Source organism: Cololabis saira, chromosome 18, assembly GCF_033807715.1.
Source record: "Cololabis saira isolate AMF1-May2022 chromosome 18, fColSai1.1, whole genome shotgun sequence".
Taxonomy (NCBI): domain Eukaryota; kingdom Metazoa; phylum Chordata; class Actinopteri; order Beloniformes; family Belonidae; genus Cololabis; species Cololabis saira.
This window is the reverse complement of record NC_084604.1, coordinates 8,706,813-8,734,705: the sequence shown is the minus strand read 5'-3', so window position 1 is coordinate 8,734,705 and position 27,893 is coordinate 8,706,813. Positions and strand designations below refer to the sequence as shown.

The following is a 27,893-nucleotide window of genomic DNA, read 5'->3' as shown; positions in this document are numbered from 1 at the left end:
CGTTTATCTTCACTCAAATTGATTACTGCAACAGAGTCTTCACAGGTCTGCATAAAAAATCAATCAGACAGCTACAGCTGATCCAGAACGCTGCTGCCCAAGTTCTAAACAGAACTATTAAAGTAGACCACATAACTCCGGTTCTGAGATCTTTACACTGTACCTCAGAGAATGCACTTGGAAATACTTCTGTTAGTTTATAAATTACTAAATGCTTTAGGATCAAAATACATCAAACTTGGACAAAGAACCAAACATGGACAAAGAAAATACTCTGGTGACTTTGTTGTCGTGTTCTGATGGTGTTGACGTGTTAGTTGCTGCAATACACTGAGTTTAAAACATTTTCATCAAAGTTCTGTTACGCAGGTCTCATAGTAAAGAGATTACCACAGTGTCAAGGTTCTGTTGAGTATCATCAGCCTCCACAGCCCCCCTTCTGGAGATCTACACCATCAACACCTCCCTCCACATAGAAGAGAAGATGTTTTACTGCTCTGAGGTCAACTAAGAGAACCCAAAACAAACAGCTTTACAACCTCTCTGCGTGACCCCTGACCTCTGCTGCACAGCAGCTGGAGGCTTCATATCAGCGACAACAACAGAAACATCACACCAACACATCCAGAAAAGATTAGTTCTGAACCAGAACCACCAACACATCCAGTAAAGATCCAGTCTGGACCAGCTCCAGGTATCTGGGATCTGGACTGAACCAGGACAGGAAGTTACCTGAGTCTGAGCGGCGCCGTGTCCTCACCACTCTGGTCCTGGACCTTCTCCGCCGTGTGGCTGCAGAGCAGCTGTCTGCCACACGTTTAAATCTGCATCAATTCACTATCAGGTTTGGGGGAGTTTCCCTGCAGTTGTATGATGTCACTTCCTGTCCAGCCTCCTGTCACTACGTCCCCAACCAGCTGTTATGGTCTACAGAAGTCTCTGAATGCCCCACCATCATCTCAAGCAGGTTACGTGACATCAATGTAAAGAGATAAGTGCAGGGTTGAGCTGCAAACGCCACCAGTAGCGACTTCTTTTTATAGTCCAATGCCTTACTGAATTTAGTCCAGGCAAAAATTTGAAGCGCAAACCTTCGACAGCGGTTAAAATTTGATTCTGGCTTAAAGGACCGGCAAAGTCCTCATTGGTCAGACTCTTCTGAATGATGATGACCTGGCAGTAAAAAAGGCAACAAATCATTTAACTTTTGGAGCAAAACAGGAGGAACTATGCATCAGTTAGTGATCACCAAACATACAAGAAAAGGAAAAGAAAAGGAATACAGAAGATGACACCCCCCTCACCAAAAAAGTGATGGCTCTGAAGGGCCATCTCAGAAAAGTGGGAAGATGAAACAAGGAGAATGGAGGAACAACCAAGTTAAGCAGCATACAAGACTCTACATGAGTGTGTTTTGGCACAGGTCATCATCTTCAACAAGCATCAATATCATCTATGAGGCCAACTATGACCAACTATCATTAGAAAAATAGTTGAGCAAGCTGTTACCTCGCATAAAAGTATACGGTAAAGGAGGTAGAAAGGTACCAGTTCTCTTGATGGACAGAATGAAGGAGTCGATTGAGAGACTAGAAGAAGGCAAGCCTGCTCCCAGAGCAGGAAACCACAGGGGGAGTGTAACTTGTTCCACAGGGCTACACTGACTAGTCTTTAAATGTCCTCCAGTCAAGTATTGCATTGATGCTGTAGCATCAACAGTTAGTGATTGTTAACAAAGTCAGATGATACATTAATTTTAACTGTAGATGCCATAGTCCAACGTTCTTCAAGCCAGCTCCTCAGGACCTGCTGTCCCGCATGTTTTACATGTTGCTCTAACACAGTGTTTCCCAACCCTGGTCCTCGAGGCCCACTGTCCTGCATGTTTTAGATGTTTCCCTTCATCATCACACCTGATTCTAATTAATGGTCCTAATTAGCTTGTCATCAAGGTCTGCACAACTCTGTTGTTGACACAGCCACTTGTATCATGGTGTGCTGATGAAGGGTAACATCTAAAACATGCTGGACAGTGTGCCTCGAGGACCAGGGTTGGGAAACACTGCTCTAACACACCTGGGGCCTCATGTACTAAGAGTGCGTGGATTTCAACGTGAATTCGTGCGTGGAATTAACAAAACCGCAAAATTTCATATGTACAAAGCTGTGCGTACGCCCAAATCCACGCAGGTTTCTCTGTACATCCCAATCAGCGTGGATTTGAGCGCACATGCGGGAGCACAACACTCCGCCTTGTCTCCTCCCTGAAATATATGTTTGAATATGATATGAAGATAATTATCCATTAAAAACCGCTCATCCTAACAAGAAAATGCTCTGAGCTGGAATAAATAATTCATTTTGGGGCATTTAGGGGTGTCGGACTCCAGTCCTCGAGGGCCGGTGTCCCTGCAGGTTTTAGATGTTTCTCTGCTTCATTGCACCATGATACAAGTGACTGTGTCATCAACAGAACTATCCAGACTTTGATGACAAGTTGGGGATGATGATTAATTAGAATCAGGTGTGTTAAAGCAGTGAAACATCTAAAACATGCAGGACACCGGCCCTTCTGGGATTCAGTTTAACAACTACATTATGGTGTTCTTTGCTTTGCGTTGCGTTCGGTGAAGAGTTGTGGTTTTATTATGATCGTACGGGTTTGTGAATGTTTGTGGGCAGCGTTAGTGTATCATTACACTCTGCTTTTCTTGTTTGTATTTTAAGAACCGACACCAGAATTTTTGGTGGATGAAAAACGGCTCCTCGTTCTGCTTTATTGTCATGCATATTATATACTAACGGATTAAAACCAATGTACACGTTTATTGAGTCTTACACATTATGGATGTCCGCGATCACCCCTCTCATAAGTATAACAATGTGAACAAAATACATTTATATTTAAAACATGAAGCATTACGATCTGATTCCTCCGCTGCAGAAATAAAGACAATTTGTGCCGACGGGATTATCGAGGTGCAAACGTGAGAAATAAAGAGCAAAATTGCTGTAACTCGGAGTATCCGCAGGAGGAGAGACAGGTGTCGTGCCAAAAAGTGATTGAAGGCCAAATACAGTTAATGAAAGGTTGTTTCTGCCTAAATATGACTTGATCTCATTCTTGAGCTTCATAATCTGAAATCTGACGGTTTAGCGCTCTCGGTCAACGGGCTGCTGTGCGCGCTCCCGCGGCCACAAATCAGAAGAAATCAGATTCTGGCAGGCAATCACTTTTTGGCACAACACCGGTTTTTGCTTGAAAAATAATTTTAATATATTTCTGTCCAGACACAGTTATGGGATGTTTAGGATCTGTCTTTTATCAGTTGTCCTCCCATACGGTCGTCATGACGACAGACAGATGTCCGACCTGCAGCTCCAGCTGAAGCATCATGTTGGTCTGAACCGGAGCAGCTGGTCCAGTTCAGGTCAGAGATCCAGAAGATCCTCTTGGTACCTGAACCAGCTGATGGTCCAGTCTTAGTCCTGGACCAGCAGATCAGTCTGGTGCCTGAGGACTCGCTCCTGATCCTGCCATCAGCAGGTTCCTCTAACGGAGCCAAAGCTCCATCAGGATTTGCGGGTCCCATCGTTGAGCTCCTTTAGTTGTTTGTTCAGATCATGTGGTTGATTGTGAGATTGTTGCAGCTCCACTCTTGTGTAATTTATCTGATGATGTCGGGACTGTCGTGTCCTTCACGTGGTCGTGAACTTATTGTTGACGTTAAGTTTCCTCATATTCTGCACTTCACTGCATCACCAGTGAGTGTCGCCAACGGACAAAACCTCAGAAAAGTGCGTACAACAGCCTTAATGTGTGAGTGACGGACCGCAGCTTTCTACGTTCACGTCATTCTTTGTACATCCGACCGTGAGCGTTGAAAGTGGCGTACGCACGTTTTTTGTGCGCCGCACTCTTAGTACATAAGGCCCCTGGGGTCCGTTTCACAAAGCAGGTTCAACAAACACTGAGTCTAATCCTGAACTCTTAGTTGATCTACTCTGAGATCGGAAACTCTGAGTTTTCGGTTCCAGAACAGCGGGTTTGAGGTAATTTACTCAACTCTAAGTAGTTTCACCTGGAGTTAAGTTCGTGCGTGAGGGAAATAAAAAGCCATCATCAGTAGAGCGCTGATACAAGGATTCACCATGGCAACCGGCGACAACAAAAGAGCGACATACTTTTTCTTTTTTTTATTTTAAACTTTATTTATCATTTCAATTTACAAAATCCCTTTGAGGAAACGTTAGTTTGCATCTGAAGATCCACATACTTCACACCGTGTCCTTTTTCACCCGAATGGAATTAGAGATTTTAATGCGCGCATACGGCGAATTTGAACATGTTTTTCGAAAAAAGAGTAACACCGCAGCACAGAATATAATATAAAATTAATTTAACAGATCTCCACATCCTTCACCTGCAATCCTGTGGAACTCTTGATGGCTTGGACAGGTTTATATAGGCTTGGCCACCCGTCCCTTGAAATACGGAATTGTTCCGTAATTGAGAATTAAAAGTTGCGTTCCGTATTGAACCAATACAGACACATATTATACCAGGGGTCTCCAACCCTGGTCCTGGAGAGACCTATCCAGCATGTTTTACATCTTTCCCTGCTTCAGAACACCATGATACAAGGAGCTGTGTCAGCAACAGAACTGTCCGGACCTTGATGACAAGTTAATGACGACCATTGATTAGAATCAGGTGTGTTCATGCAGGGAGACACCTAAAACATGCTGGATAGGTGGATCCAGGACCAGGGTTGGAGACCCCTGTTGCTCTTATTTATTCATGTAATAATATACAGGTGGAGGTCGGAAAATTTAAATATATTGCAAAACTTCATTCGTAGTAAATTCAACTTAAGGTGAAACAAATATTATTTCCCACTACATGCAAAGTGAGATATTTCAAGCCTTTATTTGTTATAATTTTGATGATTAGCCTATGGCTCACAGTTTATGAAAACCCCAAATAAAAAATCTCAAAAAATTAGAATATATTATGAAATCATTAAACAATTCAATCATCAAAATTGTAACAAATAAAGGATTAACATATATTGCTTTGCCTGTAATGAGACCATGTATAATGTACATGTATTACGTGGTCTGATAACCATCTCCCGACGAATATTTAATTCTCTGCGCATTAATTCTGCACCTTCATCAATTGTGTCTTCATCAAAAGGACATGCCATGTTCGTGACAATGGAACTTTTAATATATATACTGACTCTGTTTTTAATGACAGACGGCAGAACTTCGCCAAAACTCGCCTGCTGACTGAATGAATGAGGAAATCAAATGTGCGTGCGGCTCTGAAAGAGGCGGAGACGCAGAAAAACTCCAGGTTTCACGATATAAACCTGGTCCCGACCAGGTTAGGTTCAGAGCGTCTGTTACTACGGTAACTGACCGAGAGCTTAAGTTACCTCTCTTTGTGAAACAGGCTAGAGTTACCTCTCTTTCTCTGGTTTGAGTTACCTCCCTTTGTGAAACGGAAAACTCAGAGTTTCCCTCATTTCAGGGTTAACAGACTCCGAGTTTTCACTAAACCTGCTTTGTGAAACGGACCCCTGGTGCAAAGTAGCGGACCACTGAAAGAGTTGTGTAGTCTAGAAATCTAGACGTATCTAGATATATTTTCTCTTCAGGTATGTCTTGCTACCATTAAGAAGCTCATTATATACACCTAAAAGTCCTGAAGAGCTAATCAAATCAGTCTATCATTGTAAGGAGAGTCTGTCGGTGGGGTTAACAAGATGACGACAGAGCGGTGATGTAATCTGGATGTAAACAGTGTAGATGGTGCTGAGGATGTTTGAATCGGTTTTGGAATTGATAGTTCAAGATTCAGCATTTTTTCTTTGAAAAGCGAACTGAAGATGGCTTTCAGATCATTCCTTTGTAAAATACACATTTGTAACGCCCGCCAATGTAATAATTCCCACAAACGTAATAAACCACAAACGTAATAAAAATATGCAGCTTTTAATGTAATAATCCTGCAAATGTAATACATTTCCCACAAAGTAATAGTCGCTGCCTACTACAAACGTAACACGCGATTTCCCACAAATGTAATAACTATTACGTTTGTAGAGATTTATTACGTTTGTGGGAAAGTGAAAATCTTCAACTTTCAATGTTGTAATAACTTCCCACAAATGTAATAATGCAATGAATACTCATTAATCACATGAATAACATGAATAAACTTTATGAATAAACTTTTACTGCATTTTATTGTGTTTTATTGTAACGTTATATCACCTACTGTAGTTTCTCTCTCGTCTCTTTTTGGCAAGGCGAGGCAGAGTGCTTGCAACTGTGTCCTGTGCAGCAGCAGTGAACTGGTGATAGCCTATTTATTAATTACGCACATACCATTGAATAACCTCCTTAATAATTGTGTCTTTATTGTCATGTAAATCTGGATCTGAATGAAAATATTCAGTCTGTTAACCCTGAAATGAGGGAAACTCTGAGTTTTCCGTTTCACAAAGGGAGGTAACTCAAACCAGAGAAAGAGGAGTAACTCTAGCCTGTTTCACAAAGAGAGGTAACTTAAGCTCTCGGTCAGTTACCGTAGTAACAGACTCTCTGAACCTAACCTGGTCAGGACCAGGTTTATATCGTGAAACCTGGAGTTCTATTTCGTCCCTACTGACCGCCAGGCGGTGCTGTAAGCACTGGATATCTCCCCCTCGCGCATGCGCATGTCGAGTACAATACCAACAATGTCACGTCACCCGTGACCCCTGCATGACCCCCGGAAGGGTATATCTTCCGGCGTCAGCATGGGATCGGCTCCTTTTTTCTTCTCGCATCGCGCGTCTGAAGTACAGGACGGAAATAGGAGCTTTGTGAAGCTCCTTTTTTTCCTCCCTAAGAAACCCGCCGGCCTCTGTGCAGCTTCGTGCCGTAAGGTAGGAGTAACGATTTTTTTTCGTCCTCCGAGGAGCTGTGGCCGACGCGGTATTGATGGTGTCGGGTGGCGGCGGCGTCTCCCCGCCCCGCCCCCCTGCCCAGCTGACAGAAGGTAAGCTGTCAAGCTGCGCCTGACACCTGATCACAATCTGCGCAGGGAGACAGCGTTTCGCTTGCTCTCCCCACTTATTAATGTGACGACATTATTTTTTCCTTGCAGATTATTTTTTTCTTTTGAAAAAAAAAAAAAAAAAAAAGGAAAAAAAAAAAAAAAAAAGACGGAAAAGGATTATTTTTTTCTTTTGAAAAAACAATACAAACACCTTTTTTGGTCTTTCTTACAGCCGTGGTGAAGGCCACGCCCCTCTCCCACCGGCTCATTTGTGGTGACGGCAGCGTTTCGCTCCCTCTCCCACTTTATTAATGTGACATTATTTTTTCCTTGTAGATAATTTTTTTTTCTTTTGAAAAAAAAAAAAGAGAAGACGGAAAAGGATTATTTTTTTCTTTTGAAAAAACAATACAAACACCTTTTTTGGTCTTGCTTACAGCCGTGGTGAAGGCCACGCCCCTCTCCCACCGGCTCATTTGTGGTGACGGCAGCGTTTCGCTCCCTCTCCCACTTTATTAATGTGACAACATTATTTTTTCCTTGCAGATTATTTTTTTCTTTTGAAAAAAAAAAAAAAGAAAAAGGAAAGAAACGAGAGAGGATTGTTCTCTTCTTTTTGAGTAAAGACGCCTATTTTTGCCTTTTCTCATAGCCGTGGTGACGGCAGCGTGGCCCTCCCCTCTCCCGCCTGCATATTGGCGGTGACGGCAGCGTGCTCGCTGTGGTGACGGCAGCGTTTCCGCTCCCCTCTCCCACTGACACACCTGTGTTGACGGTAGCGTGGCCCTCCCCTCTCCCGCCTTCATATTGGTGGTGACGGCAGCGTGCTCGCTGTGGTGACGGCAGCGTTTCCGCTCCCCTCTCCCACTGACACCTACGTGGTGATGGCGGCTCGTCCGCTCCCTCTCCCACCGGCACATCCGTGGTGACGGCAGCGTGACCGCTCCCCTCTCCCACCGACACATTCGTGTGGACGGCAGCATGACCGCTCCCACCGACACATTCGTGTGGACGGCAGCGTGTCCGCTCGTCTCTCCTACCAGCACATCCGTGGTGACGGCAGCGTGTCCGCTCCCTCTCCCACTGACACATCCGTGCTGACGGTAGCGTGGCCGCTCCCCTCTCCCACCGGCATATTGGTGGTGACGGCAGCGTGCTCGCTGTGGTGACGGCAGCGTTTCCGCTCCCCTCTCCCACTTACACATCCGTATTGGCGGTAGCGTGGCCCTCCCCTCTCCCGCCGGCACATTGGCGGTGATGGCAGCGTGCTCGCTGTGGTGACGGCAGCGTTTCCGCTCCCCTCTCCCACTGACACATCCGTGCTGACGGTAGCGTGACCGCTCCCCTCTCCCGCCAGCATATTGGTGGTGACGGCAGCGTGCTCGCTGTGGTGACGGCAGCGTTTCCGCTCCCCTCTCCCACCGACACCTACGCGGTGACTGCAGCGCGTCCGCTCCCCTCTCCCACCGGCACATCCGTGGTGACGGCAGCGTGACCGCTCCCACCGACACATTCGTGTGAACGGCAGCGTGTCCGCTCCTCTTTCCTGCCAGCACATCCGTGGCGACGGCAGCGTGTCCGCTCCCTCTCCCACCGGTCGCTGTGATGGAGCGTTCATGCCCAGGGTGCATGGCCGCCCTGGACCCTGCGGATGACCAGGACCTCTGCGTGTCGTGCCTCGGCCCTGAGCAGCGGGGCCGTTGGCCAGCCTCCCCTCATCTCAGCCGGGGTCTTCTCTGAAGCGATCGGCAAAGAGAGTGGTGGGGGCCAGCTCTCCTCGAAGGTAGATCGCTTGGCTGCCGACATGGAGCAGATGAGGGCGCCCCTCCTCAGTCTGCAACCTGGTACTGGCCAGGTGGAACCTGCCATGCCAGAGTTTGCTCTGGGGTCGCCACCGCCGCTGCCGGAGGACGCCATATCCATTGCAGCCTCGGCGAGCCACTTCAACGTGTCATCAGGGGACCCGGCCTCACAGCGCTCGGGGTTCTCCTCGCACCGGCCCCCGGGCCTCGCCCCCGGCCGCCTGCCCACGGCGGCCGGCGCTGGTGACTTTCGCCCCCCTGTGCGCGGACCGTCCCACCAGCGTCGGGGCGTTGATCCCGACCGTCGCCCCCCCGGGACGTCCGGAGCCCGGGGGAGACGGCGCTAAGGCCACGGAGCCGGTCGTCAGCTACTTTTCCGGCAGCAGCTCGGTTACTGGGCTGCCTGCTCATTGGGGCCCGGGTGGTTTCCACCCTAGCCCGGGGGTACGTTTTGCAGTTCCGACACCGGCCTCCTATCTCCGGCCGGGTTGAGATGACCATCGTCAGAGACCCGGCAAACATTCCGGCTCGGGCTCAGGTGTTGCCCGCCCTACTGGCCAAGAGCGCCATCATGCCGGTGGACCCCCCGCCGCGGCCTGGGGGTTCTACTTGAGCTACTTTCTCGTCAGCAAGAGAGACGACGGACGTCGTCCCATCTTGGACTTGAGGGACCTCGACGAATACATGAAGGTCCTGCCCTTCCGGAGGCTTGACCACAGCAGATGCTCTGCGTTGGTCAGGAGGAAGTGGTTTGCAACTGTGGACCTACAGGGCGCTTGTTTCACGTGCCGGTCGCGGCACGTCACCGGTGGTTCCGGGGGCTCGCCTACCGGGGCCACCGTTGTCGGTTCAGGGTGCTCCTGTGCGGGCTCTCCCTGTCACCGAGGATTTTTTTCACCAGGTGCGTGATGGCAACCCTTGCCCCTCTTATACCTTTGGGCCTGCTGTCGCTACGCCCCCTGCAATGTGGCTGGACAGCCTCGCCTGGATGCCAAGAGGCACGGGCGCAGGCTGGTCAGGGTTTCGCGGGTGTGTGTCTATACCCTTGCACCCTGGAAAGGCGGGACATTCCGGCTGAGGGGTGTGCCCTTAGGCGCTGTCCCCTCCCTGCCGGGAGGCTGTCATCAGTAGTCCTCCCGGGTCCGCACGCGCCACATCAACGTGCTGGAGCTCTGGGCTCTGCACTTCACACTAACATTTTTTGCAACTCCTGTGGGGGAGGCACGTGCCGGGTCGGTCGGACAGTGTGTCCACTGTTCCTTGATCGGCCACCAGAGGGGGCCCCGACTCTGCACAGCTGCTGCAGGTGTCCCGGGGCCTCCTAGCGTGGACAGCTCCTCGCCTGCCCGGCCTTCGGGCGATGTTCCTGCCTGGAGACAGGAACCGGGTGACGGACTTCCTCTCCCGGCGCAAGCCGCCTTTGCAGAGGGTCCTCCAGAGGGCTCACGGGCTCCTCTTGGTGGCCCCCTTCCGACCGGGGAAACATAGTTTCCACTGCTGCGGGGGCTCTGCTGCGACACAACATGACGCCCCCCAGAGGGACCGTCTTTTCCAGCCGGGGATTCAGGTTTTGCACCCCGACCCCGTCGCTTTTGGCTCTGAGTCTGGCCGCTGCGGCGCCCGACCCATTGTTGTCAAGCTGTCCTGAACCCGTCAGGGCTGGCATCTCGAATGCCCATGTGCCTCCCACCCGCCTCTGGTATGAGTGCGAGTGGGGGAGATTCTCTGCCTGGTGTGCAGACGGGGCAGAGGACCCTGTTCTTTGCCCCGTGGCCACGATCCTGGGGTCCCTTCGGTCCCTCCTGGATGGTGGCCGTGCTCAGTCCACTTTAAGGGTGTATGTGGCGGTCATTTCATCGCAACATGCCCTGGTTGAGAATGCCACCGTGGGGTGCCACCGGCTGGTTTCTCTTTCTCAGGGGGGCTCTGAGGCTGCCCCCCCCGAGGAGCCCAAAGGCCCCAGTTTTCGATTCCATTCGATTTTTATATAGCGTCTAATACAACAGATGTTGTCTCTAGACGCTTTCCAGAGAACCTGAACATAAACATGAATATAAACCCCCGAGCAGTGTGGGACATGCCCATGGTGCTAGGTGCCCTCTCTTCTCCACCCTTTTGGGCCCTTGGCCCGGGTGGGCCTGAAGTGGCTCTCTACGGAGATAGCTTTTCTCCTCGCCATGACATCGGCGAGTCGATGAGTTACATGCCCTGTCAGTCAGCTCAGGGGCTATGTTGTGGCCGAACGTGGCGTTCCTGCCCTAGGTCCTGCAGAGAGTGGGCCGAGCCCTTTGTGCCCCGTACGGGCCCTTGCTGCTTATGCTACCGCGCCTGTGCGACGGTCGGAGCAGCTTGTTCTCTGCCATGGTGGCCCCAACAGGGGGCGTGCTGTTTCTGGACAGCGCCGTCCCACTGGGTGGTGGACACCGTCGAGCGCGCCCACAGGGCCAGTGGCCGCCCCTTACCAGTGGGGGTGAGGTGCCACTCGGCCAGAAGCGTCGCAGCTTCTTGGCTGCCCTGCAGGGGGTGCCTCTGGAGGACATCTGCACCGCGACTTCGTGGACGTCGCCAGACACGTTCTCCAGGTTTTACCGGATCAATGTCGCCACTCCCCAACCATTGGGCGTGGTTCTACTCCTGGGTCCTTCTGCCCCTGATCAGTGAGGTATGTGACCGGGATTCTATGTGACATTGTTGGTATTCGTCATCCAGTGCTTACAGCACCGCCTGGCGGTCAGTAGGGACGAAATAGAACGAAAGTTACGCCTGTAACTACGGTTCTATGAGTCCCGGATGACCGCCAGGCCTGCCCGTCACTCCGAATCCTCGTGCTCTCGCGAGAAGATTCTAGGAGCCGATCCCATGCTGACGCCGGAAGATATACCCTTCCGGGGGTCATGCAGGGGTCACGGGTGACGTGACATTGTTGGTATTGTACTCGACATGCGCATGCGCGAGGGGGAGATATCCAGTGCTTACAGCACCGCCTGGCGGTCATCCGGGACTCATAGAACCGTAGTTACAGGCGTAACTTTCGTTTTTCTGCGTCTCCACCTCTTTCAGAGCTGCACGCACATTTTATTTCCGATTGATTTTCCGACCTCCACCTGTATATTATTACATGAATAAATAAGAGCATAATACAGGGGTCTCCAACTCCGGTCCTGGATCCACCTATCCAGCATGTTTTAGGTGTCTCCCTGCATGAACACACCTGATTCTAATCAATGGTCGTCATTAACTTCTCATCAAGGTCCGGACAGTTCTGTTGCTGACACAGCTCCTTGTATCATGGTGTGCTGAAGCAGGGAAAGATCTAAAACATGCTGGATAGGTGCTGTCCCGCAGGACCGGAGTTGGAGACCCCTGGCATAATATGTGTCTCTATTGGTTCAATACGGAACGCAACTTTTAATTCCCAATTACGGAACAATTCCGTATTTCAAGGGACGGGTGGCAAGCCTATTATCATAAACCTGTCCAAGCCATCAAGGGGTTCCACAGGATTGCAGGTGAATGATGTAGAGATCTGTTAAATTAATTTTATATTATATTCTGTGCTGCGGTGTTACTCTTTTTTTCAAAAAACATGTTCAAATTCGCCGTATGCGCGCATTAAAATCTCTAATTCCATTCGGGTGAAAAAGGACACGGCGTGAAGTATGTGGATCTTCAGATGCAATGTTTCCTCAAAGGGATTTTGTAAATTGAAATGATAAATAAAGTTTAAAATAAAAAAAAGAAAAAGTATGTGTATCTTTTGTTGTCGCCGGTTGCCATGGTGAATCCTTGTATCAGCGCTCTACTGATGATGGCTTTTTATTTCCCTCACGCACACGCGTAACTCCAGGTGAAACTACTTAGAGTTGAGTAAATTACCTCAAATCCGCTGTTCTGGAACCGAAAACTCAGAGTTTCCGATCTCAGAGTAGATCAACTAAGAGTTCAGGATTAGACTCGGAGTTTGTTGAACCTGCTTTGTGAAACGGACCCCTGGTCAAATCAACAAATGATGAGCGTTGGAGCATCTCTGCAGCCAAACTGAAGTTTAAACTCCTCAGTTCTTGTCCTGGACCATCTCTGTATTTCTGTCCTTGAACTGACACCCCCCCGCCTTCAACACATATCACATTTAGCTCGAATGAGCGGCGAACTCCAAGTCACTCCTCGCCACTCTAACGAGCATCACAGTCTGATTTGAAGCCGTAGAGAGCCTGGAGGGTCAAACGTCCATATACTGACGATACGAATAACTGCAACGCTGATCCAATACAACCCAGCTCAGTTACATTTAATCAAAACTGATCAAAGTTTATAACCATTGCAGACTCCTCAAAAAAATCTCAAGGGGATACACTGTTAGTGATGCTGGCAGAAATGCTAGGTTCTATATGCTCAAAATAATAGAGGGAACACAAGTTCAATCACACTTCATTTGCACAGGCACGTGGAGGCCACACACACACACACACACACACACACACACACACACACACACACACACACACACACACACACACACACACACACACACACACACACACACACACACACACACACACACAAAAACACTGAGCATCTGAAGTGTTATAAGGACGGTATATCAAAGTTTGGACCAGCCTGTCGTGTGTTTTTCCACTTTAATTTTGTGGTGACTCCAAATCTACATTTGATTTGTGTTCCCTTTTTGGTTAGACAAAAAACAAATCTGTTTTCACTTGGTTTTAAATTAATAATTCATTAATTGAATGTAATACTTAAAATGTATCTTTTATATTACAAGATTACTAATAACACTATCAAAATCCCATGAAGTAATTCTTTAATATTGGAGTGTTCATTCATAGTTTTAGTGGTTAAGGCGCCATCTTGTGGAGTAAAAGGACCATGACGTTAACAGAAATCATTCCCTTTTTGAGATCGTATTGTACAACTCAGAGCTGTAACAGAGCATGTGCAGGTTAGTTGTGAACTACATCTATAATAACGGGGAAAACCTCAGCTTTCATCCTCTAAAGACCACATCCACCAAAATTGAAAATAATTCTGACAAAAAGTAACTAAGACCAGAGATTGTAAAGAGAGACTTCCAGTGTAGCGACTAATGGAGTAGGACGTGTTCTTTGAGCTCCTGCAACAACCTTTAAAAAATCTATTTTAGGTACACCTTTCTCATCTTTCTTCGGTGTGTGTTTTCCCCATCATCATAATTCAAATTTAACCCTGGCTTTTTTTCTTTTTTTGCCTGACGTATGATCCTTCAGACAAAAGATTCATCTGGCTCATTGCATAAGGATCCCACCACCATTAATTCTTTCACTCATTCTATTCCTCTTTATATAAGTCTGAATCTCCACCTGATACAACTGAATTTTTATGGCCCCTACTTTCGTTCTTAGACAGCCTCAACTTTCTTGTTATAGGCTCAGATGCTGCTAAAAAACCTGACTCACCATTAACGGTAGAAGAAATCACTCTTGCTGTGAGAAGTATGCAGAATAACAAAGCTCCTGGCCCTGATGGATTTCCAGTGGAGAGATTTCAGGATAAATTGTCCCCTTTACTACATGCTTTTTATAAGGGATCACTGGGACATGGCACTGTCCCTCCCACTTTAAAGCAAGCCTCCATAAGTCTCCTCTTAAAAAAAAGGAATAGGTGGATTTCGTGGATATGTCTCCTTTACACGTCTCCACGAGCAAGCATTTCCACTAATGGCATTCAGTCCAATTTGTTTAGTCTAACCCCAGGCACCAGACAGGGGTGTCCCCTATCTCCCCTATTCGCACTAGCTATAAAGCTCCTGTCAATCTTTCTGAGGTCCTCCTCCACTTTTACTGGGATCTCACGATTGGGAACAGAATTTAAGTTGTCACTTTATGCTGATGTCTTATTGTTGTATGTCTCAGATTCCTAAACTTGGGATATGTACAGTACCACAAGTTGTTAATGTTGAAGTAATTAAACTTTTACTTAAAAAACCTTCTCTTGACCCAGACATCTGAGCTAATTATAGACCAATTTACAACCTTCCACTTGTATCTAAAATTCTGGAAAAGGTAGCTGCAAGCCAGTTATGTGACCATTTGTTTGGAATTGATCTATTGTTTGGGGGGCACGGTGGCACAGCTGCCTCACAGTTGAAAGTCCTGGATTCAATTCTCGTTGAGGATGCTATGGGTGTTGAGGGCGTGTTTACTTCCTCATGTCATCATGGGTGGTTTTGGCAAAAGGGTCTTTCTGTGTGGAGTTTGCATGTTCTCCCCTGTACACCTCCGCTGGCTAGCCGTGGCGCTCCAAGGGGAGGATCTGGCTGGAATAACGTGATCATTCCATGCGCTACTTCCAGCCAGGGAAGCATGCTCACTCCTTAAGGCTGAATTATGGTTCTGCGTTAAATCAACGCATAGCCTACTCCGTAGGGTACGTGGCTACGCGGGAGTCTCTCCGCGCACCTCCCAAAAAACTATGCGTTGAGGCGACGCAGACCCAATGCAGACCGAGAGGGCTGTGATTGGTTTGCTTGGTAGCAACGCATTTCCGTTTCCGGTCGTGAAGCAGTAGTGAACTTTCAGCGCTCTTTTCTTCGTGTGTGTATGATTTTTTTTTTTTGGGTTGTTTTGGTTTTTTGCACAATAGTTGTCCGACAATAAAAGCCGGAAGCTAAACAAAATATCAACTAGCGCTCTGGGGGGGTATTGCGAAATTGTGAAATAGAGTGACGGAGAAGTCCGAAGGATTCACGACAGCGTCACGGCAACGGCGTATGCTCTGCGTTGGTTTAACGCAGAACCTTAATTCAGCCTTTAAGCAAAGAAGCAGGCTTCAGCTCAGTGGGGGGCCCTCCCAGGGTTGGGAGAGCAATGCACAGGATTGTTAGTTAGGTAAGAACCCTGTGATAAAATAGGCAAAAATCAAGGTATAAAAATACATTTAAAAAAAAAAAAGATCTTTTTTAAGTTTTTCAGGCAGGGTTTAGAATGCATCATAGCACAGAAACAGCACTGGTTCGAGTCACGAATTACCTTCTTATGGCCTCAGATAAGGGATTAGTGTCCATACTGGTTCTACTAGACCTCAGTGCTGCTTTTCACACTGTAAATCAGCATTTTACTGCACAGGTTAGAGCATGTTGTTGGGATTAAAGGGACAGCTCTACGTTGGTTTAAATCATATCTGACAGGTTCCAGTTTGTTCATGTACATGAGGTTTCTTCAGAACAGTCAAGGGTCTGTTATGGTGTTCTGCAGGGTTCAGTACTAGGGCCAATCTTGTTCAGTTTATACATGCAGCCATCGGGAAGTATAATCCAGAATCACGGCATACATTTTCATACATTTACAATCTTTGTCACAGGAGGCGAGCAACAGCGCCGATCTGTCGGACAAGCATGCAGGCAAGGCTGTACGGAAGCAACTCTCAGAAGGCCTGGTGAGCATCAACAACAGCCAGCTCCCCGGAAAGTACAATTTGTGGTGCTACAACTTCACATTGTACCCGAGGGTCCTGTGGCCACTGAAGATGTGTGACATTCCATCCTCCACAGTCAACGGGTTGGATAGGCTCGCCAACTCCTACATCCGGAAGTGGCTGGGTCTTCCATGCGGCTTCTCCGACACAGGCTTGTTTGGGGCGACTTCGCTACAGGTGCCCATCCAGTCAATCACCCTGGGCTACAAGCAGGAAAAGGCGAGGTCGGTCCTCGAACTGAAAGAATCGTCGGATCCCACTGTGAGGAGTGCACTTGTCCCCACCCGAACAGGTCGGAAGTGGCAAGCAGGCCCAGAGGTCGCCAGGGCCATTGGCAGACTCCAACACCAGGAGATAGTCGGCAGGACGCAAGCAGGGAGAGCGGGGCTTGGATGGGGAGAGTTCCCATCGGAGAGCCATGGTTGTGGAGGAAGTGTCAAGGGCGAATCAGGAACAGTACACCATCAAGGCTGTGCCGCAAGGTCGCCAAGGAAGATGGACCACGTGAGAAGGCACTATCAAGAGACACCTTAGCTGGGCTGACCTGTGGAAGATGCCACAAGCCAGACTCAGCTTTCTGCTCAGGGCAACCTACGACACCTTGCCATGCCCCAGAAACCTCCACCAGTGGTTTGGCAAGGAAGAGGGCTGTCCTCTCTGCAGTCCACCCAACGTCAGCCTACAGCATCTACTGTCGGGCTGCAAGGCTGCGCTGGGGCAGGGGCGCTATACTGTAAGTGGCGGCACGACCAAGTCCTGAAAAAGCTGGCTGAAGTCCTTGAGAACCGCAGACGAGAGGCCAACAACCACCCCACAGGGGTGGTTGTTGCCTGCCTGCCTGCCTGTCAGGTTCGTAAGGCCAGGAGAAGGAAGCGGAGTTGTTGGGCCGCACCCAGTGATCATCTGGACTTATAAATGTATGAATATTTTGTGATTATGAGGACCTGTAAAACCAGACTTTGCCCCTTCTTCCTGAAGTCCTGCGACCCCCTTCTGCTAACTCCTGGTTATCTCGGCCTGGGTCGAGATAGTCCGTTTACGACCCCCACTGCATGGCCGGAGATCAAAACAAGGACCCAGCAGGGTTTCTGCCAGGGAAAACAGACTTCCTTGGGGTTTTACGACACCCCCTGGGGGGGAGCCGGATGCAGCGGAGCCCTAAAACCAGACCTCAAAATGGTACTGCTTCTTTGAACCCCCCTTTTCCGCTTTAATGTGCCTCATAAAATGGCGCCGGTGCCTGAACTACAACCCCCAGCATGCCTTGCGGGGGGGGTGGCGCCTACAAGCGGCGCTCATCCAATCGCAATGAGGCACCGATGACGTCACCGCAGCGCGCGTAGGATCAAAACCCCTGCCGCTGCTTCTTTTTCGCTCTCTTCCGATCACCCTCTCATCCGAGCTGGATCGTTTGGCTCTGGGCCAAGATCCCATCTCCCTTTCTCCCCCCGGCTGGGGGGAGGTGTAAGGCCCCATCGGGCCGCTCCGTTGGACCTGCAGCCCGTTGAAGCCGCGGTGCACGGAGCCGCCCCCATCAGCTCTCGGCCTCAACTTTTCATCCAGAGTCCTGCTTCACGTATCCCCGGTCCCTGGGAGCTGGAAAGGGGGGGGAAGCCGCTTCGAAGCTCGGCCCCGGCCCAGGGTGAGACCCGTTCTTCTTTTCTAACCTCTCTCTCTGCTCTTAAAACTTCACCTGAAAGGACCTGTGGACAGCCTGCCCCGCGCAGAACCGAGACGCATCTCGCCGCCCGTCCCGGGGCCACGCGCTCAGGCCGACGGGCACCAGCACTCAGAAGAAGTAGACTGGCCCCGCGCGCCCCCGAGACGACGTGATAGCCTCCGGACCGGGGCTGGAGCGCCGGCTGCTTCAGCTGTACCCCCGTCCTCTCGTGATTCCAGAGTCAGGAGGAGGAGCGGGAGAGGCGGGAGGACTCTCTGGGATCGGACTCCGACCAAAGACCCGGCAGGAACCCCTGATCGGCACCCGGAGACCCGAGGAGGCGTGAGATTTTGAGACCTGGGTGTATGAGTTTAACCGGGAGTGTTACAGGGCTAAATCTGTGTTCAGAGCTGAGATTACACCACCATCATTATAAGGACTGTTTTCATTAATTTGTAGTCACTACTTTCTGCTAGTCATTCATGTTTTAAGGCGCTGTTTTCTGCAGTTGATCACGGTTTAACACCGGGATCACCATCCGTTCTAATTGCACGTGGCCAAGAGGGCGCGTCCATCTTTAAAAGACTACAGGAGCCTCGTTTGAACTGTAGATGTTCTGTATCTTCGTTATTATTGCTTGATTTCTTTTCTTTTTCATTCCATGCATTTAACTTTCATGTCCTATTTTTCTATTGATGTTTTTCTAGTTAATTAATTGTTTTCTGATACTTAAGCCATTTCTGCCATCAGGTTTATTTGGGTGTTGCGTTTATCATCTTTTGACACCCGTATGTAAATAAATTCTGATTGATTTCTTTATGAGTGGTTGTGTTATTTCATGCAAGATTTGGTCACAAATTGATTTGTTTTAGCAGAGCCTAGTGTTCGGATATCACGCCTTCACTGTTATTCTGTAAGATTTGCTGTTCTGCAGGATAATTCAAATCATAATGAGACTGATTTTCTGCTGTTAGTTATCGAATCCCACCGGAAGTAAGGCCCCGGCGGTGGTGCCCCTACGAGAATTATCATTTTTGATAATACAATTTGATAAATAGTCAACTTTATTAATTATTAATAATTCTTTAATAGAATTATCATTAGCCTTGATAACTGGACAGCCAAGCTACCTATGAGTTGCACAACATAAATGGCGCCCCAGCGTGAGGCTCTCTCGAGACGATATTTGTGACCAGTTTGTATGAAATAACAGAACATTAATTTTGATCGGGAAAGAAAATATTTTTATTTTTCTTCCCCCCTCATTATCTGATTCCTACGGTTATTTTAAAACATCCCTGTTCTAATGGCAACCTCGCCTCACTAAAGGGTGATTGCTTTGTTAAGTTCTTTAATTTTATTAATTTGAACTTTTATTTTTCATCACACGATTATTAATCTTGTGATTGATTTCCTCTGCAACCTTGCTTCACTGAAGGTAATGGTTGGGTTTGCTTTAAGTTCTGTTAATTTTATTAACCTGAACTTTTTCTATCACTCAATTTTTGTGAATCTGTTTGAGTAATTTCCTCTTGCAACCAGGTTCCATGGAAACTAATGGTTGGCTCGCTGTAAGTTCCTGATTTTTATTAATCTGAACTTTTATTGAGGGATCACTATTTTATTAATCTCTGATTAATTCCCTTTTGCAACCATACTTAACTGAAGGTAATGGTTGACTTAATTTCTTTAATTCTATTAATTGAACTGTTGCTGATTACCCCATGTGAGTTATTAATCTTCTCAGATTAATCTCTACTGTGTTTTAAATTGAATCTTTAATTTAAAGTTATTTAAAATTCCTCCCTTTTAATTCACTTTATTAATTCCTTTCAGTTGGGTCTTGCTTCTAAGGTTATAACCAATACCCCAGTCTCTCAGGGTTTGTTATCGGTTTAATTTCTTCTAATCTGGGTGATAACGTGAGCTGACTTCGTTAATAAGTGTAATCTCTTGCCAGAATCCCAAGCGAAGCGCTGGGGCCTGGACCGTGAGCTGAGGTGTGGTTATTAATGGCAGAGAGCTCATCGCAGTGGACGGAGAACCAGAAGAGGTGGACAGGCTGATGCAGATGGACCGACAGGCAAGTCTGTTCTTAGGCTGGACCCAAAAAGGTGGCGAGCCCGGTCATCTCATCCCCTGAGCCCCCTGGTCAGACCCCACCGTGAGTAAGCCAAAAATTAATTACCCGAAAGGAGCTGCGGCCCTTCCCAGTTTTCACTGTTACTGACGCTGAAGAAGCAGCTCAGCGTTTTCTTAAAGTAAACCAGAGGAGAACAGATCACGATTAACAACCAAGGCGCAGACGCCGTACCTCAGAGCGAGGGGGGTCCCACGTTGACCTTTTTAGCAAAAGAACACTGAACAGCTGCATTACCTTGTATGCAGCGGCCCCCTCACAATTTTTCTGACCCAGAAGTGGAAGTCCGCTCCACACCTGGAAAGGGGGGTTCACGCCTACACACAACTTCCAGGCTTCCACGGCCAAACATAAGTTAATGTGTGTTTTTGGTCGCCTAGCAATTAATCACAGAAGGGTTAAATTGTTAGCTTTTGTTTTTAGGTACAGTGTACATACTGAAACCTAACTAACCTCTCCTTTTATCTTTCATCTACCGCACTTTAAGAGTGATATCACTGTGTTAGGTAAATGAATGATGTTATTGCTTTGAATATGTTTTTCTTTTCATATTTTTGTGCATGGCTCGCCTAGTGGAGGAAACCAGGCGAGCTCACGCCCCCTCAGAGTTTGATGATCACATGGACTTGGACCGTTTGTTTTAGCTCCGACGCGGACCCTGCAGTCCTTCATCAGAATCTAAAAGGGGGGATTGTTGGGCCGCACCCAGTGATCATCTGGACTTATAAATGTATGAATATTTTGTGATTATGAGGACCTGTAAAACCAGACTTTGCCCCTTCTTCCTGAAGTCCTGCGACCCCCTTCTGCTAACTCCTGGTTATCTCGGCCTGGGTCGAGATAGTCCGTTTACGACCCCCACTGCATGGCCGGAGATCAAAACAAGGACCCAGCAGTGTTTCTGCCAGGGAAAACAGACTTCCTTGGGGTTTTACGACACCCCCTGGGGGGGAGCCGGATGCAGCGGAGCCCAAAACCAGACCTCAAAATGGTACTGCTTCTTTGAACCCCCCTTTTCCGCTTTAATGTGCCTCATAAAATGGCGCCGGTGCCTGAACTACAACCCCCAGCATGCCTTGCGGGGGGGGGTGGCGCCTACAAGCGGCGCTCATCCAATTGCAATGAGGCACCGATGACGTCACCGCAGCGCGCGTAGGATCAAAACCCCTGCCGCTGCTTCTTTTTCGCTCTCTTCCGATCACCCTCTCATCCGAGCTGGATCGTTTGGCTCTGGGCCAAGATCACATCTCCCTTTCTCCCCCCGGCTGGGGGGAGGTGTAAGGCCCCATCGGGCCGCTCCGTTGGACCTGCAGCCCGTTGAAGCCGCGGTGCACGGAGCCGCCCCCATCAGCTCTCGGTCTCAACTTTTCATCCAGAGTCCTGCTTCACGTATCCCCGGTCCCTGGGAGCTGGAAAGGGGGGGGAAGCCGCTTCGAAGCTCGGCCCCGGCCCAGGGTGAGACCCGTTCTTCTTTTCTAACCTCTCTCTCTGCTCTTAAAACTTCACCTGAAAGGACCTGTGGACAGCCTGCCCCGCGCAGAACCGAGACGCATCTCGCCGCCCGTCCCGGGGCCACGCGCTCAGGCCGACGGGCACCAGCACTCAGAAGAAGTAGACTGGCCCCGCGCGCCCCCGAGACGACGTGATAGCCTCCGGACCGGGGCTGGAGCGCCGGCTGCTTCAGCTGTACCCCCTTCCTCTCGTGATTCCAGAGTCAGGAGGAGGAGCGGGAGAGGCGGGAGGACTCTCTGGGATCGGACTCCGACCAAAGACCCGGCAGGAACCCCTGATCGGCACCCGGAGACCCGAGGAGGCGTGAGATTTTGAGACCTGGGTGTATGAGTTTAACCGGGAGTGTTACAGGGCTAAATCTGTGTTCAGAGCTGAGATTACACCACCATCATTATAAGGACTGTTTTCATTAATTTGTAGTCACTACTTTCTGCTAGTCATTCATGTTTTAAGGCGCTGTTTTCTGCAGTTGATCACGGTTTAACACCGGGATCACCATCCGTTCTAATTGCACGTGGCCAAGAGGGCGCGTCCATCTTTAAAAGACTACAGGAGCCTCGTTTGAACTGTAGATGTTCTGTATCTTCGTTATTATTGCTTGATTTCTTTTCTTTTTCATTCCATGCATTTAACTTTCATGTCCTATTTTTCTATTGATGTTTTTCTAGTTAATTAATTGTTTTCTGATACTTAAGCCATTTCTGCCATCAGGTTTATTTGGGTGTTGCGTTTATCATCTTTTGACACCCGTATGTAAATAAATTCTGATTGATTTCTTTATGAGTGGTTGTGTTATTTCATGCAAGATTTGGTCACAAATTGATTTGTTTTAGCAGAGCCTAGTGTTCGGATATCACGCCTTCACTGTTATTCTGTAAGATTTGCTGTTCTGCAGGATAATTCAAATCATAATGAGACTGATTTTCTGCTGTTAGTTATCGAATCCCACCGGAAGTAAGGCCCCGGCGGTGGTGCCCCTACGAGAATTATCATTTTTGATAATACAATTTGATAAATAGTCAACTTTATTAATTATTAATAATTCTTTAATAGAATTATCATTAGCCTTGATAACTGGACAGCCAAGCTACCTATGAGTTGCACAACAGAGTCATCTGTCGACGAGGCCCCCGGAGCGTTCTTTCTCAGGCAAGGGACTGGAGCATGAGGGCTGATATCGGCAAACAGCTACAGTTCTCCCTACAGTGATGGAGATGGAGATCTCCATCACATCGCTCCGGCCAGACATCGTCCTATGGTCTGCTGTAACCAAGTCTGTTGTGCTCGTAGAGCTCACCATCCCCTGGGAGGAGGGAGTCCTAGCTGCCTACAAGCGGAAAGCAACCAAATATGCTGACTTGGCTGCCGAGTGCAGAGAGGCAGGCTGGTCCACTGCTATCTACTTGGTGGAGGTAGGCTGTCTGGGCTTTGTTGGCACCCCACAGGGGCCAACAACCACCCCACAGGGGTGGTTGTTGCCTGCCTGCCTGCCTGCCTGTCAGGTTCGTAAGGCCAGGAGAAGGAAGCGGAGTCATCTGTCGACGAGGCCCCCGGAGCGTTCTTTCTCAGGCAAGGGACTGGAGCATGAGGGCTGATATCGGCAAACAGCTACAGTTCTCCCTACAGTGATGGAGATGGAGATCTCCATCACATCGCTCCGGCCAGACATCGTCCTATGGTCTGCTGTAACCAAGTCTGTTGTGCTCGTAGAGCTCACCATCCCCTGGGAGGAGGGAGTCCTAGCTGCCTACAAGCGGAAAGCAACCAAATATGCTGACTTGGCTGCCGAGTGCAGAGAGGCAGGCTGGTCCACTGCTATCTACTTGGTGGAGGTAGGCTGTCGGGGCTTTGTTGGTATGTCAACGACGAGGCTGCTACATGAGTTGGGAACAATGGGAGCTGAGCTCCGAAGGGAAACCAAGGCCCTTGCTGAGGAAGCGGAGAAAGAAAGTTTCTGGCTGTGGCTGAGGAGAAGGGATAAGATCTGGGGGTCTAAGCAATAGTACGGGTCAGCTGCAGGGGGTGGCAGGGAGACGTCCCTGCTACCGCTCCACCACCAGGAGGTGTTCCGGGGTTAAAGCGATGAGCGGTGGTCCCCGGCTGATGACCCTGCAGCTGACCTAGGGCGCTGTAGGAGGCGTGTCAGGCACGTTTGCCCAGCAGGATTAACACTATACCTGTACAATCAATTTAGACCAGTATCCAATTTACCATTTTTAAGCAAAATTTCAGAAAAACTTGTTTTTATTCAAAAGAATGAATTTTTTACCATATTTTTTAGAAATATCACTCTGGCTTTAGGATGAACCACAGTACAGAGACAGCTTTAATTAAGATTGTTAATGATCTGATGTGTAATTTAAACTTTAAAAATATATCAGTCCTAGTGCTACTGGATCTAAGCGCAGCCTTCGATACAGTAGATCACCCTATTCTTTTAAATAGACTCCTGGGAAGTGTCTCTGGGACTGCCCCTAAAGGGTTCCACTCCTACCTCAAAGATCAAAATGTATGGTAAATATGGATACATGATCCTCAGGGATCTGTGAAATAAACTGATGTGTGCCCCAGCGATCAATTTTAGGCCCCATCTTTTTTAACCTATGCTGCCACTAGGTAATATCATCAGGAGGCATGGCATCCAATTCCACAGCTATGCTGACGACACACAATGTCTCCTGACGAAACAAGGTCAATTGATGCCCTTTTTAACTGTATCCAATGTACAATCATTATCACTAAACGTGATATAGTGATTTAAGAGGGGAATTTCGTCCTTTGGCATAGGGCTGGGTATCGATTCAAATGTCAAGAATCGATTTGATTCAGAATCGATTATCAAGATTTGATTTGATCCGATTCGATTCAGATATCTATTTGGGTTAGTGTTATTAAAACTGTTTTTTGAGCTGTTGCATGAATTATGACTGTAGTTCTGCAACATATTATATTATACTGAGATTCAACAGCAAGTATTGGCAGTTAATGATGCTGTAAGGACCAATCACCTCCCAGAATGCTGATAGAACTGCTTTCAGAAACATCTGAGGGGCAGAATGATCAAACAGGTCCAGGGCAGCAAACAGAGGACGTATGAAATTGTTTTTTTCCCACATTCCGTTTTTATTTTTTCCATTTTCGTTCTATTTCGATTTTTAATTTTTGAGAATTAGGTTTTTAGCATTTTATGCAAATGTAAGCCCAAGACACTATATAAAGTAATGAAATATAGACAATGTATGTAATTATAACTGAAAACTTTAATGTTTTCATACATTTAAACATATTTAAAGGCAAAAACATGGCATCAGTTATTCTGGTGTCCAACAAAACATTCCTTTTTTGGGCATAAACACAAAAATACCTGTGGCAGGGTGGAGGTGCAGCCACTCAGGTGATTGGGCACAGGTGGGCCCCATCAACCTCTCCACCCTGCCTGCCTTCATAAGGCGTGGCTGCACAGCAGCAAGGGGTCTCCCTGTGAAGGTGCTGGTGTATGTGTGTCTGCAGTGAAGGAGTGAATAAACGAGTTCCTGCACAAAACCCTGTGTCCTCTGTCCTGTCGGTCGGCCCCCGTAGCACTAGCCCTGCTACAATACCAAAAGTTGTAATGTAATAATGAAAAAAAATCGATCTTTAGAAATATGATTAGATTTTTAGGAATTAATATGAGAATCGATTTAGAATCGAAAAATCGATTTTTTTTCAACCTACTTTGGCCGAACAAGCACGGGTTTCATTAGCGAGTGATCAGTGTGCGTGGTGTTGCTGACCTTCAGAGCAGCACTGTCGGCCAGAGCGGCTGCTTGTCTGTTCAGTTGTGACGTCATGATGTGGCACCGCTGACACAGTCTCTGCAGCTCCGCCCCTTCCTCCTCCTCCGTCTTCCCGTAGCGACTGAGTTCTGTGGATGACAGCGAGCCCTCAGGGTTCGGCCGATATGAGCTGCTCTTCCTCGCCTCCTCGTCATCCTCCTCTCCTGCAGAGCGAAGCCGCTTCCTACGACATGCAGTATCCAGAGGGAGGCACGTCTCCCCCTCCACCACCTGTAGCAAACACGGTACACTGGAGATGAAACAACTGGATGAACAGAACTCCCATGTAAACCATTGATGAACCGATCATCAGCATTGATGAACCGATCATCGGTATTGATGAACCGATCAAAAGTATTGATGAACCAATCATCAGTATTGATGAACCGATCATCGGTATTGATGAACCGATCAAAAGTATTGATGAACCAATCATCAGTATTGATGAACCGATCATCGGTATTGATGAACCGATCAAAAGTATTGATGAACCGATCATCAGCATTGATGAACCGATCATCAGCATTGATGAACCATCATCAGCATTGATGAACCGATCATCAGCATTGATGAACCGATCATCAGCATTGATGAACCGATCATCATCATTGATGAACCATCATCACCATTGATGAACCGATCAAAAGTATTGATGAACCGATCATCAGCATTGATGAACTGATCATCATTATTAATGAACCGATCATCAGCATTGATGAACCATCATCACCATTGATGAACCAATCATCATCATTGATGAACCGATCATCAGCATTGATGAACCGATCATCAGCATTGATGAACCGATCATCAGCATTGATGAACCGATCATCAGCATTGATGAACCGATCAAAAGTATTGATGAACCGATCATCAGCATTGATGAACTGATCATCATTATTAATGAACCGATCATCAGCATTGATGAACCGATCATCAGCATTGATGAACCGATCATCAGCATTGATGAACCGATCATCAGCATTGATGAACCGATCAAAAGTATTGATGAACCGATCATCAGCATTGATGAACTGATCATCATTATTAATGAACCGATCATCAGCATTGATGAACCGATCATCAGCATTGATGAACCGATCAAAAGTATTGATGAACCGATCATCAGCATTGATGAACTGATCATCATTATTAATGAACCGATCATCAGCATTGATGAACCATCATCAGCATTGATGAACCGATCATCAGCATTGATGAACCGATCATCAGCATTGATGAACCGATCATCATCATTGATGAACCGATCATCAGTCATCCATGCATCAGCGTCTCATTGACAATGCAGGGATGTATGAACACATGTATTTACAGAATGAACGTATTTAGGGTTTGTAAGTTAAGGCTCTTTGCAGATGCATCCATATTTTTGGATGTTATTTTGGGGATAATTTACTAAAAGGGTTCTTAGATCTTTCAATTGAATGGGTTTTTATTATTGAATGGATCTTTTTTGGATGTCTGTTTTTAGATCTTTCATAGATTTAATAGCCTATTTTTGACGGAGCAGTTTTACTTTTTCCAGGAAAAAGTTCTTCTGAGGGAAACAGATCAATGTTGTAAAGAAGACCCGACCAGAATTCCTCCACAACCATGAGGTTATGCAGGAAACCAACATTTAAGATTGTTCCTGCTGACGGTGGATCTATGAACTGTTGGGGGTACTAATGATTGCCCACATGCTTTTTTTGTTTTGGCTTCATCTTTCTTAAAGGACGGACAGCTCGGTGAAAAATTGCCGTTATTGATCTGAAGTTTTATTTGTTGAACACTGAGAACCACGGCATCAAATGACTTTAGCAATGTTTTTTGTAAATCGATTATGAGAAGGATTTCTAAGTTTTGGACAGGGCTCTGGAAGAGAGGATGTAAAACAACCTTCATGAGAGAACCCAGACAGATGACGAAGATACAAACTCAGCCTATTCCTCCTCGATGTGTCCGAGCTTAGGTTTCTGAAGGAAGTGTTATTTAAGCTGAGAAAGATTTTCTTGGAGGATGATGAAGAGTGTGGTACTCACCGTGTACCTCCTGTAGTCACGTCTGCGTCCTCCGGATGGGTTCCAGTACTGAGGGAACATGTTTGTTCATAAACCCTCCAACACCTTCAACAAACACTCTGAGGATCTGAGCAACTCTCCTCGTCTGAACGTCTTCAGACTGATGAGATCTCTGCTTCCAGACCAGCGAGGACAGGCGATGAGTGTGTGTGTGTGTGTGTGTGTGTGTGTGTGTGTGTGGTACAGCGCTGCATGGAGACAATGATGCTGTTGAAGCGTGAACGTTCAGACTACAGGACGAGGACGTGAAGATGAGTTCCACTGATGTGACACCAGAGTTACACAACTGGGGCTGCTGCACTGACGCACCGCATCTCATCATCCAGTCCAGGCCCGAGGAGGCCGGTGCAAGTACAGTCTTA

The 27,893-nt window shown here is 47.6% G+C and overlaps 1 protein-coding gene across 1 annotated transcript in view; it reads right to left on the bottom strand.

The window, feature by feature from the left end:
• Positions 1–27,613, bottom strand: part of LOC133418336 (kinesin-like protein KIF26A) — a 97,838-nt gene extending 70,225 nt beyond the window's left edge. The window contains exons 1-2 of the mRNA XM_061706921.1: positions 27,493–27,613; positions 25,409–25,681 (exon numbers count right to left, since the gene is read on the bottom strand). Of these exons, the coding sequence (XP_061562905.1) occupies positions 25,409–25,681; positions 27,493–27,552 (333 nt within the window). The 5' untranslated portion in view covers positions 27,553–27,613. The remainder of the gene's footprint in view (positions 1–25,408; positions 25,682–27,492) is intronic.
• Between the last annotated feature and the right edge of the window lie 280 nt (positions 27,614–27,893).